General features: G+C 41.5%; 2 protein-coding genes across 3 annotated transcripts in view; one reads left to right on the plus strand and one right to left on the minus strand.

Moving 5' to 3' along the window:
- Window positions 1-255: 255 nt before the first annotated feature.
- Window positions 256-9772, plus strand: CUNH19orf44 (chromosome unknown C19orf44 homolog). The gene is made up of 8 exons (XM_024194264.2): window positions 256-449; window positions 845-1501; window positions 1801-2164; window positions 4145-4221; window positions 4624-5116; window positions 6737-6832; window positions 6957-7123; window positions 9133-9772. The coding sequence occupies exons 1-8, from the start codon at window positions 378-380 to the stop codon at window positions 9208-9210; spliced, it is 2004 nt and encodes a 667-aa protein (XP_024050032.1). The 5' UTR covers window positions 256-377; the 3' UTR covers window positions 9211-9772.
- A 72-nt stretch (window positions 9773-9844) lies between these two features.
- Window positions 9845-12113, minus strand: part of CHERP (calcium homeostasis endoplasmic reticulum protein) — a 19447-nt gene continuing 17178 nt past the window's right edge. The window contains exon 18 of one of the 2 annotated variants that reach the window (XM_026654896.1): window positions 9845-10541. In XM_026654896.1, coding sequence (XP_026510681.1) covers window positions 10537-10541 — 5 coding nt within the window. In that variant the 3' untranslated portion in view covers window positions 9845-10536. Of the gene's footprint in view, window positions 10970-12113 lie in introns of both variants that reach the window. The other variant, XM_026654894.1, reaches the window with a different exon arrangement.

Consider the following 12113-nt stretch of genomic DNA (forward strand, 5'->3'; position numbering starts at 1 on the left):
GTGCTGGCCCACACGCCCTAGCCCCGGAGAGAAGGCTTTGTGATTGGTTCTCGTTGGGCGAGGAACGGTCGTTGCGAAGGTAGAGGCGCCAGTGGGCGGGCTGGCCGCTCAGGGCCAATCAGGGGTCGGTATACCGGTGGGTTGGTGTTGCTGGGATGCCGAAGAAATAAGGGAAAGACTCGAGTCCGGCGCTGTGCCCCTGGCCGGGCCGCTGAGGGGCGCGGAGCCCACCCCGTCCTCTCTAGGGCAGGGACTCAGCCCGGAGACTCGGTGCCGCCTCCAGCAGCCTGGCCACCTTCTCTCGGTGCAGCCCGTTCCCCGCCGCCCCGAGGAAAGGGCCCGACGGCGGCGCGGGGCCCGGGGCAGCCGCCGCCGCGATGCGGAGGCAAGCGCTGCGCTCACTCGACCTCAGCTCTCGGGCTGGACGGGTTCCTGAGGGCGGACGGCAGGTGAGATCCGCGCTCCAGTCACGGGCTTTGCTGTGGCATCGGCCCCAGCGCTGGGTGGCCTGTGGGGTTTGCAGGGGAGGGACTGAGCGCTGGGTCGCTGTCACTTCAGGCTTGCTAGTGCCTATTAGTTGTAGGGACCCGTTGCTCTAGGTAGTGTCGTAGGTCCGCATAGTAAGAGACCGGTCCCTGCCGTGGAAAGACTCCAGTGAATAGAGAAGACAGGCACAGGGTAGAGGAAGAAAAGACTGGTATCCCCATTTTACCCATGGAGAATGGGAGCAGAGAAAGATGAAATGTCTTGTCTAAGGTCATGCAGGAAATCAGCCGTAGATCTCCCATGGTCCAGTAGTGCCTGATCAACAAGGGATCATCTTCCTTTTGTAATTCTTCCACAGGGACACATGGATTCTCCCCATAAAAAACTCACTAGTGCCCCTACTGACTCTTACAGTGACCTTTCTATAGGCAACACAGAAATGGGAGAAACTGACAAAAACAAAGACCTTAAAAGGGAGAGCCTCCAGGAAACTCAGTTTAGCCACATCAGATTCCTAAAGAAAAAGCAGCATGCACAAAGAAACCAGCTAAACCAGAATACTAGTGCCATGCAGGAGGGGAACAAGCATGTTGCAAAAAAACCTCTGGATACAGCCTCAAAGGTGAGGTCAAGCGCCATTCTGAGAAAGCTAGCACAGATAGAAAGCAAGATCATGACCCGAAAGGTACAGATGGATTTTTCTGATACTGAGTTGGACCTGAAGATTTCGGATGAAAATAACTTATCAGCTAGATCCAGCCTGGAGGAGAGTGCAAGAGGTACCAGGTATCTGAAGAAAAATGACACAGTCAAGGAAAATGTAACATTGAGTAAAGTCCATTTCAAGGGGAAAAGTAGCTGCCAGACAACAAAAAACAAAGTGCCAATTAGAAAACAACTTAGTCTAGATAGTGATGAAGAGGAAATGAGACAATTACTAGGGAGCTCTTTGGAGTTTTCCAGTGAAAATGAGAACCAGAAGGATGTCACCAATTTTTCTAAACCTGATGGAAAGGTAACAACTTTACTGGGTTAAACATTGTTATTTACATTTAATGAAATTACACTTTAAAATGGCAGATCACTTTATAGAAAATTAACACACTGTAACAACTTAATTTCTAGTATTTGTAATCTACTTTTATAAGATGAGCTAATATTAATTGACATACTTATTCTATGTAGCATTCTGAATGCTTGATTATTCATTATTATCAATATAGTGTATTTTTACTTTTAGTGAAAGTAAAAATTTAGTAAACCTTTTAGTAAAGGTTGAAAATAGGTAAAGTAATGACAAATCTCTTTTCCAAGTTATTCATGAAGTCCAAGATGAAGAGTCCACCAAGAACATCTTTTCCACCCAAAAAACCGTCTTCTTCTACAAATCTATTTAGTGCTCCTTCGCTACTTAGCAAAAGTTCTCAGAAAAGAACCTCTGATAGAATTAATCCACAAACTCCCTCTCCACCAAGTAGAAATTTGCCAAGACTAACTAGTATGTCTTTTCAATCACCAACTTCAATAAAAGACAGCATTGCAGAGACCGTTTCACCTAGAACGAACCACATCAAACAAAGTCAGGTGGCCTTGTCTGAAAGGAGTGAAATCAAGTCTTTGGATGAGTTGTTTTCAAAAGCAGCAGATACAGAAGATGCAACCAGTGAAAGTTCCAATGGTGAGTTTTTCCAAGTTCATTTTACATTTCTGCTTATGTTCTGAACAGACTTGATGTAATCCATGGACACTAAAACGAAATTAGAGCTTATCATATTCAACAAATTTATCCTACAGAACTCTAGATCCTGTCAAAGGGATTGAAATTTGCTCTGGGCAATGTTTTTCTAATGTAACATAAACCTTTTTTCCCCCTTCATTTTTGATTGAGTGTAGGACCTTGCTTCCTTCAGCCAATCTGATGGCATTTCTCTCTTTGTCTGTAACATGATACCTTTTGAATACTGCATCTGATCAGTTCAGAATTTCAGAGAATGTTCTAGGCACCAATGGGCAGAAATCCTATTGATTTTGGTGAAAATTGGAAAACCATAGGTGTGAAATGGGGGACACATGTTGTCCCTTTCATCTGGTTAGGAGACCCAGCAGCTTCAACCACCTCTGTAATTGTCTATAGATCGAAGAACCAGTTGATGGCAGCCATTGATATCTTCCAGCATAACAATATTCCCCATCTCAGCTCTGCCCAGTCTCCTAGTTCTCTTTTAAAAATTGACATCCTAGATGACTTATCTCCCGACAGAAAGAAAAGGAATAAGAATGATAGGGAACAATGGGGTTGCACCCAGAGCCCCTGGCATGGGTGGGGGGAATGAGGAACCCTGGCACCAGGATGAATGGGGATGCACACAGAGACCTTGGCAGGTGAGGAAATGGGGGACAGTGGTATGGGGAGGGGGATGTGGGAGGCACACAGAGTGGAATAGGGGGCCTGGGTAGAAGGGGAAAATAAGGGGCCCACAGAGACCCTGGCATTGGATGGGGAAAGAATGGGAGACAGGAATGAGGAATCCCTGGCATGAGAGAGATAGGATTGCAGAGTGTCTTTGAAACAGAGGGGGATGAGAGAGAGATATGGGAAGCTTGTGGGGGGGAATGGAGGATTGCAAGAAGTCCCTGGTGCGTGCAACAACCTGTGTCTATAGAAGAAATAAAGTGCGTGACCTCTAGCTTAATGATATGAACAAGTGAGGAAAGCTTGGTTATAACCATGTTAAAATAGATCATAGCTCACAGACGCGCCTGTGGAAACCAATGGAATCTAGCTTAAGCCTTATCTGCACTGCAGAATTAAACTGTTACTGAGCACAATTGTCAGTGACTGGTAAAGATGCAAGTCTAGACAAGCACAGTTTACAGTGCTGAACGCAGTTTGTCCATGTCTACATGTGCAGCTTCATGCTTAGCTGATTCAGCTCAAATAATTGCTGACAATTGTATTTAAGAAATCAGGATTATGGTTCAAGCTGCACCATCACTATGGACTGGAGTCATAACAGTGACTTACCTTGAACTTTGTTTCAGTGATATATTACTGATGGTAATACAGTAAAATTTATATTGCCTTTCATTTGAGGCTATGCAGGCACTTTACAAGCAGAAGTTATGTCTTGCAAATTCATTGCCCCATGCAGCAAAAGGGTATTATCATCTCCAGGTTAAATGGAGGAAAATAAGACACAATGAGGTTGTGACTTGTCCGTACACTTACAACAATTACAAGGTAGAGCTAAGAATAGAACCTAGGAATTCTGAGATCTAGTCCCCTGATCTAAACATCAGACCACAGTACCATTCTGACCAGTCTTATGGAACTTTTAAAAATAGCTTTTCTATACCATCACTAGACATTAAACAAGAGAATCTGCATGCATATGAGTCCAGTTGATTTAACTTTAATCCGTGCTTGGATTTTCTCTTTAAAAAATCCTCCAATTCAAGAAAATTGTATAGAAAAGACCTTAATAGGTAGGGCATGGAGGGTCTGAAGTAAACACCACTTAACACTTTCTTGGTCTGTATAAGTGAATATTTAAATCAGGAAAACAGTATTGAATGTATGGCCTTTCCTCCTTTAAAGGGACATGTAAGGTAACTTTCCTGCTCTGATACCAGGTGACCATTTGTCATTCAATTGCAGACTTCAGATTAAATATTTTGAGCATTGATGATTTGGATCCAAATGTTTCTGGTGATAGAGAAGCATTAAAACAAATGGTAAGTAGTAAATCCTTATGTTATTGTATTCATGTGTTAAATGAAGATGGATGTTTTGAAGGGAACAGCTTCCATTTTACCTTCTAATAATCTGTGTAGACCTATTATATAGAAAGCAAATTGACCAGATGTACACTGTCTGAGATTATATTCACTAGGTTTTAAATGTCCTTTAACAGATTACACATTATCTGTTAGTTACGCTTACCTTTCTTGGTAATATTTCAAGGGAACGTTACTCATTTCCTATTAAGAAAACTTAAGTCTAGTCAAAGGATGCAGCAACCAATAAGTCTAATATTTTATAAGTGATTTGTACTGTAGTACAACATTGTACAAATATAACTGAAACACTTTCCAACTTGTATTGCTGAGACCCCACTCATGGAATTTTTTTAACAGGAGACAGACATTCAAATAGCTAAAAAATCAAACAAGGACTCAGAACCAAATGTGTTTCCTGTGAATAATGACCAAACCTCCCTTAAAATGGTGAGTGTCTTAACTAGTACTAATGCTGCTTCTGACAATGATATGGAAGGGGAAATCATGACTGAAGCTGAAATCTCTGAGTTTTTAAGTGGAATTTCTACAGACTATCTTAGCGTTAGACAAGTGTTTCCTGGACCTGAGGAGAGCACTGTTAATTCAGAATATTCTGAAGACTTTGAAAAATCTCTGTCTTTACCAGTATCTGAGACTACAGACAGAAGATCCTTGTCTGAAATGTCAGTGGGGCATTCTAACAGCTCTGTGTATTCCAGAAAAGACCTTTCTCCCTCACTCTCATCACCTCAGTCTAAGAAAAAATGGCATGAGACAGTAAGCAGAGTAACTGTGAAAGAGATGGCTGTGCAGACAACTGATTCTCCATTCACCTATCACTGGTCAAAGAGTAAGTTCACAGTGATTTAAAGTTTTGGGGTTTCTAGGATTCAAGTGCTAATCCTAAATAGTTGTCTAAACTCTATTAATAGATTCCAAGTCCAGAAGGGACAACTGTGATCATATAGTCTGAGCTGTGGTATAATTTAGGGCATAGAATTTCCCCAAAATAATTCCTAGAGCAGATCATTTAGAAAAACATCCCATCTTGATTTAAACATTGCCAGTGATGGAGAATCTACCAAAACCTCTGGTAAATTGTTCCAATGGTTATGTACTCTCACTGTTAAAAATTTATGCCTTATTTCCAGTTTGAATTTGCCTAGCTATAGTTCTTAGTTCAGGTACTATATCCTGAATTAATCAAAAAGATCCTTTTTAATCTGTCACAATATTCATTCAGCCATCTGTATAAAAGATACTACCATTACCAGATAGTACAGCTCATCACCTCCAACTGTTGCTAAAGGGCAGCAGAGGGATGGGACTGACTTCCTTGAGGGGCACTGGAACCTACACAGGCCTTAGTAAGACAGTGGGGATTGGAATAATACCCAGATGATGTTCTCAAACGGGATTTTTAACAACTGAGGTATGAAACAAACATGTTGCTAAAGCGACCCTACCAATGTAGAACCTTTTACGCTGCATTTATTTCCTAGTGAAAAGCCAGGCTCCTGATTTGTTACTGCTTCTGCAGGTAGCTGTTTCCAACCCATGACTGTCCTCTTCTTTAAAAGTAAAAAGCACCAGTGGCTTTTGCCATTTAGGCCCTGAACTAAAGGCTTCTAGGTCTGATTCTCCTAATATTCACTGTCTAGCTCTGAAGTTATACATAAACTAGACTTTCTGGGGAGAGTGTGTTGGTAAATTTTTACTATTTTTTACATGTTTAGCATTGGTGTCATCACCTATTGCTTTCCTCTCCTGTTCATATCTTTCATTGTGGAGGGAGCTATTCAGAAAGATCTTACCTCAGAGTACAGATATTTGCCATTTAAGGAATTAAAGAATCAACCCAATAAACCCCTACTCTTGCTTGAAGAAATATTCTGGGCCAGTTTTGCAATTGGCAGCTATAGTTTTACCCCTAACAAAATTAGTTGGTTTAGATGGCCATTAGGAAGTGTTGTGCCAGGTGAATGGGAAGGCATGTAGCAAAGCTCGATGGTGGGACAAGTTCTTCAATTGCCACTTGTTTCCCCTTGCTACATGTTTCTGATGCCTACTTGAACAGGTAGTCTAGCTGGGGTCAAGGAGGAACCTGCCCGAGAATGGTCGAGAGTAGCTAGGGCTCTTCAGGAGGCATAAGAAGATAGAACTAGGCAGGTACATCTGAAAACAACTATTCTGCACTGAGGTGCTTGAGCACTTCCCTATGCTATTCCTAGGGTTAGAAGCTTTCTATAAAATGGCAATTTCCCACACCATGGCAAATACTGGGGTGATATCTCAAATAAGCAGCATAACATGACCAGTGGTCTTCAGCATCTATGTTAACTGGTACAGGTCTCTGGTTAAAGCTGTGCACAAATTCTACACATACTTCTGAAAAGGAGAATGCTGCATACTTCTAGTTCTGAAATACTTTATCAGAAACATTAATGCTAAGATTCTGTCCTATATATAGAGGATGGCCCAACAATCCTTGGCCCAGCTGTAAGATGCAGTTATATTGATCCAGTACCTATTGCCAGTCATGTTGTCACCATGGATGCCCTGGAAGGTATTGTAAAAGCAAGAAGCTAATACTCATTCTGTTGTCCTTGTACTTTACTTGCTCAGGATTCACTGTTTGCAGTTCACATTACAACACTCAAAGCACTTGTTCTCTTCCCTCCTGCTTGTAGCCCTAACAGCATATAGTCCTGCAGTGTTTGCTCTGAATGACATGTTAAAACAGCACTTGATACTGACCCAGCAGTTCGTGGAGACAATCCACCATCTTCATTTATCGGTTGTGGAGTCATTGGAGAATGAGACATTTCAATATCACACACTGGCAGAAGCAAAGGAGGTAAGGAGTGTTGTCTAGAGCAGCAGTTCTCAATATGGGGAGGGAGGGTCTGAGGCCCGCTGGGGGCTGTGAGCAGGTTTCATGGGGTTGGCCAAAATAAACCAGAGAACAGGGCTGGCAGAGTTACTGTTGCCGAAGGCAGAAAGCTGAAGCCCAAGCAACATAGTAGATTCATGAGGCCCCCTGTGGCATGGGGTTCTGGGAAATTGCCCTGCTTGCTAACACCAGCCCTGGCTTTTAATCTACTGGATATGCAGAAAAACAGTTGTTGGTCAGGTGAGCTATGGAGTTTTTAATAGCATGGTGGGGGGAGAAAGAAAGAAAGAAAAGGTTAAGAACGCGTCTGGAACAGAAGACAGTTCATATCTTCTATAGACTGGGTCTAGACAAGAGCATAATGTTTATGGAAGAGATTCTCCCTTTTCCCCTGCAACAGTGTGTAACAAAGAAATAGCTGTTTCCTGTACCATTTCCCCCCATTAGATTAACAAGTAGAGTTTACTTAGCTGTTACACTATCTAGATTAGAAAAAGTTTGAATTTGTAGGAATAGTTACATTGCTTACCAAAAGCTTAACCACATTTAAGTGGTATGTGGTTATCTAGCAACTCAAAACTCAACTCTTTACCATAGATCAAGTCCTACAGTATCCATAGCATACATCTTGGAAGAACCAATTTTCTCCCACTAATTTAAGGCATGGTACTAATCCTTAACTGGCAGGCAGCCTTGACCCGTTGGATCCTGCAGAGAACTATCTGTGTCTGGCTCCTTTTGCCAGAACCCCAGCAAGCCATCTTATACATGCATATTGCAACTAAAAGTTCTGGTAAAAGACTGTTAAGATTGCAAAGTGAAGCACTCAGGTTATGAATGCCAGAATTAAGGCTACTGCTCAGTTCAGGCCATTTGTGCATAAGCATTATGCTCTTTAATTATGTTTTTTCCATGAGACTCCTGCTTCATTTAGTGCACAGAATAGACAGTACTCACTGAACTTGCTAGTTTAAAAAAAAAAAAAAATCATTGAATGTGTGGTGCCAGGTTTTATTTACTGCTCACCATCCAAACCCTATACCTGAATATAAATCTTCCTTATGATCCTCTGCAGTGCTCACCACCCTAGTAGCTGAATGCTTTAAAACATAAATTTTTCAAAACAGCTCTGAGAGGCAAGGTGATATTTATCTTCATTTTACATAGCGGGAATGGAAACCAAAATTGTGAACTGTCCACTAATTTTGGGTGCCCAATTTACAATACCAAGAGCCTGATTTTTTTTTTGAGTATTTCAAGTTACATTCAGTGCACATCTCCCACTGACATCACTTGTAGCTGAGTGTGCTCAGCATTCCTGTAAATCATATCCCAGCTGTCTCAAGTTAGATAAGGAACACAGTTAAACCAAGACAGGTGGTTTAAGTGACTTGCCCAAAACCACACAAGAACTCTGAAAGATAGGGCACCATTTGACTGCCTTAACCATGTGACTACCCTTTCTTTTTTGCAGTTATCTTCCTCATTCGCTACACACCTTCCACCTTGTGCAATAAATGAGGCACAGGGTCTCAAACAGCTGCATTCAGTACAGAGCACAGGCTGGACAGTGCTCAAGAAATGGGATGGGGAAGCTGTAGAAAAGTGTGTAATTAAAGGTTTTAATGCATATGCACAATGGGGTGAATTAAGGTTCCACAGGCACCCCCAATTTCAGCTCTTCCTAACTGTGGTTGCAAAGTCAAGCACTTTATAAGTGTTCCGATTGAGCTTTTAATGTACTAGATGCTATACAGATAAATAGTTCCTACTCCAAAGAACTTACATACAAACTTCTTTATCTCCGCTCACCAAACACACAAGAAAGAGGCTTCCTCTGCCACACTCCACCAGCTTGGATAGAGACCAGTTTTGTTGCTGGTATAGAAAGGCACAAGTGTTGAGGCAAACTTATCTTATTTTCAGCTTTGATCGAGCATTTAAGTATTAACCAACCTTTTATTACTTTGCAGTACATCAAGAATCACAAATCCCCACCTATGACAATTGAGCAAGCATTAGAAGAAGTTCAGAAAATGAAAGAGCAGTAGCAGGAATTGCTTTGACCTTACCATAATGAATAACCATATTTACTTTCACAAGTGGGATTTTCAGTTGCAAGTCTCAAACTGAAATAAGATTTTCAACTGTTGTAGAAAAGGCAGATACTGAGTTAATTTTGTATGTGGTGCAAATTCATGCCATCTGTAAACTTTATCTTTATGTACATGCTGTTCAGAAACAGGAAAGTAGCCTATCACTACAGCAAATGTCTTAGTTTTAAATACCTACATGTCTTCACGGGTAAGTTAGACTTAAATGTGCTAAGTAAGAAACAGCACATTAAACCTAGCAAGCAAAGAAACAAAGGATTATATGTAGTGTTTGTTGCATTATAAATCAGAACTTGACTTGCATATTTAACAGTGGTGATATGGTAAAAAAATGCAAACCTCCGGTATTGTTCAAGCGAGGAGTCCGAAAGGGAAAGAATATCAACCATATTAAGTTAGTGCACTGCTTTATTTTAAACTGTGTATGGATATAATTTTGTCCTCCTTAAGTTATAAAAAAAAAATTTCAGAACACCTACTCCAAAAATAAAGATGAATTCCAGGCAAGATAAGGAGATGCTACTTTATCTAGGTAAGGGCAACCCACTTACTTTGAAAAACAAGCTAAAGGCAGTTTTATAAAAGTGTTTATTTGAAGGCAAAACAGTAAAATTCACAAGTTGGTAACATACATGTCTTTTGCTGATTCACAGACAGTTACGGTTTCACAGCTACAATAAATCAGAACAAGTTGATTATTTACTATAGGGGACTCGATGGTTTTGAAGATGGTTTTTGCTGTAAAAATGGCTCTGGAAGAGGCTGCCATCTGGCAGACCTCTGCAGTGGAGGTGCAGTGTAAGGATGTCTAACATCTGTAGCTGGTGGTCTCTGGAAACAGAATTTAGTTACAAAAAAGAGTATTTTGTAGGCAGGGTGGTTTCCAAGAATGTTTCATATTTAGAACTGTGGGGTGGGGAAAATGAAGTCTTCTCTACTGAATTAGTTTTAGCTTTTTATTCAAGGGTATATACAAAAATATAAAAAGCTTAAAGAATGCCTATCATTATAAAGCATTGAACATCTTAGAGCACTTGAGTGGCTAAAACAGTTAACACTCTACATTCTGAATAGAGTTGTGACTGCAGCAGATGGTGCGTAGGGGGCTTTAAGTTGTGTAGTAGGTTCTAATAAGCTCATACAGTGCTCATAGGTCACCTGTATTGGAATTAGGTGCTTCATTCCCCATTTAGACATTAGGATACACTGCTCAGCATCAGTCTGACTTGCTCCCAAGGCAGCACCCCTCCACTTCAAATAGAATTAACCTTTGAGAGAAAAACATACATTATGGAACAAGAGACATAAAACCATAACAAGTAACATCTGTATTCCACAGGAATGAGTGGATCACAATCCTGGATCAGGGACAGCTTGGCAGGGGTTTAGTTCTAGTATAAAATGGGTAACTAATTTTTAAAAGTTTGCAAAATAAATGGGTATTTTTAAACTCGCTAGACATGTAACAGAAATGACTGGCCTTTTTAAAGCACTAAACAAATGTTGGAGTACATGTCATAGCCTTCCATTTTCCATCATAGATTTAAATGTTATTCATTTAATGACACTTCCTCCAGACATTAATCCTGATTTATACAAGATTAAGTTTAATCTTTTGTAGAAGATGCAAGACATCTTTCTTCAGATTTCAGGGAGTCTTATTCAGGTGGTGGAGGGTCTTGGGTTTCACGCTTCACTGAAACAATAGGGAAAAAAGTTCTTACACATTCTGCAGTTAGTCTCAGTTCTGTCTGAAGAGTAATGTAGTTTAGGATGAGGACTCCATTCACAAAATGGGTTCTCTCTCCACTTTTTTTTTTTTTTTTGGCAGAGATTTTGTCACTCAGCCTTAGAGCTATGGCCAGAAGTGACTGCCTGCCCAAAGCTCCTCCCTCTTTTACTGTTTTCCCCATTGCTAATTGTGAATCTTTACTCAGCAAGGGTACTTGTCACTCAGAACCCCTACAAATCTTGTCCCGCCCTCATTCTCAAAATGAGGCTCTCCATCCCACAGAGTGCCACTCACATTGGCAAATAACTAAGTTTGATCTGTGTCATCTTTTCCTGAGCCTCTACTTTAGGCCTGTGCTGTGCCTACCCACTGCTGGTTCTGGTCCTTAGGAAAGGAGCAGAACTCAACAGCAAGGGTGAGCAGCTTACAGCTGGATAGACAAAACCAGGCAGGAATGCCAGACTGCCTCCCAGTACCCAAAAATCCATCCTTTCCTCCTGCCCTACTAGCCATTAGCCATCTTCCCCAAGTAGTTTAGGGAGGAAATCTAGTTTCCTGAAGGTTAAAAAGCAAACTGCCTAGCAACCACACCACAGCCAAAACATGGCTTGCAAAGGAGGGAGCTAAGTGGGGTTGACTTGGAATGGAACAAGAGGTTAATTAAAAATGCACATGAATTTCCAAATTGCAAATAAAGCTCAACTCAGATTAAATTTAGCAAATGCATAGTTCTTTCCTGCTGCAATAGCCTTTGCAGTTTTAACCAAGTATTCTGGAAGAGATAGCAGCTGTATGTAGTTACTCCTGGGGGAATTCTGCGCAGTGCAGAATTTTGCAGAAATTAACGTGCATGCAGAATTTCCTTTCCCCCACATAAATGGGCTCCAGTGTTGTTGGCTGCCACTAGGGGCCACTGGACCTGGAGAGCCTAACTTGCACATAGAAGACAGTGCCAGGGGGAGGAGCTAGAGGGCTCCTTGCAGCCGCAGTTCCCAGCATGCCCTGAGGGAAGGAAACAGCAGCGCGCAGGAAACTCCATGGAAGCCTGGGACCAAGCATCAGGCTGTTTCTCTCTGTGGATCCCACTGGGGGATGGGGGGGGGGGGGG

The sequence above is a fragment of the Terrapene carolina genome, unplaced genomic scaffold (assembly GCF_002925995.2).
Source record: "Terrapene carolina triunguis isolate 2854851 unplaced genomic scaffold, T_m_triunguis-2.0 Scaffold194, whole genome shotgun sequence".
In the NCBI taxonomy this organism is placed as follows: domain Eukaryota; kingdom Metazoa; phylum Chordata; order Testudines; family Emydidae; genus Terrapene; species Terrapene triunguis.

Bases quoted from the DNA above. Each gene is read 5' to 3' on its own strand.
- CUNH19orf44 (XM_024194264.2), top strand. From the start codon at position 378: ATGCGGAGGCAAGCGCTGCGCTCACTCGACCTCAGCTCTCGGGCTGGA. The intron at 450-844 runs GTGAGATCCGCG...ATTCTTCCACAG, and splicing joins TTCCTGAGGGCGGACGGCAG to GGACACATGGATTCTCCCCA. The intron at 1,502-1,800 runs GTAACAACTTTA...CTCTTTTCCAAG, and splicing joins TTTCTAAACCTGATGGAAAG to TTATTCATGAAGTCCAAGAT.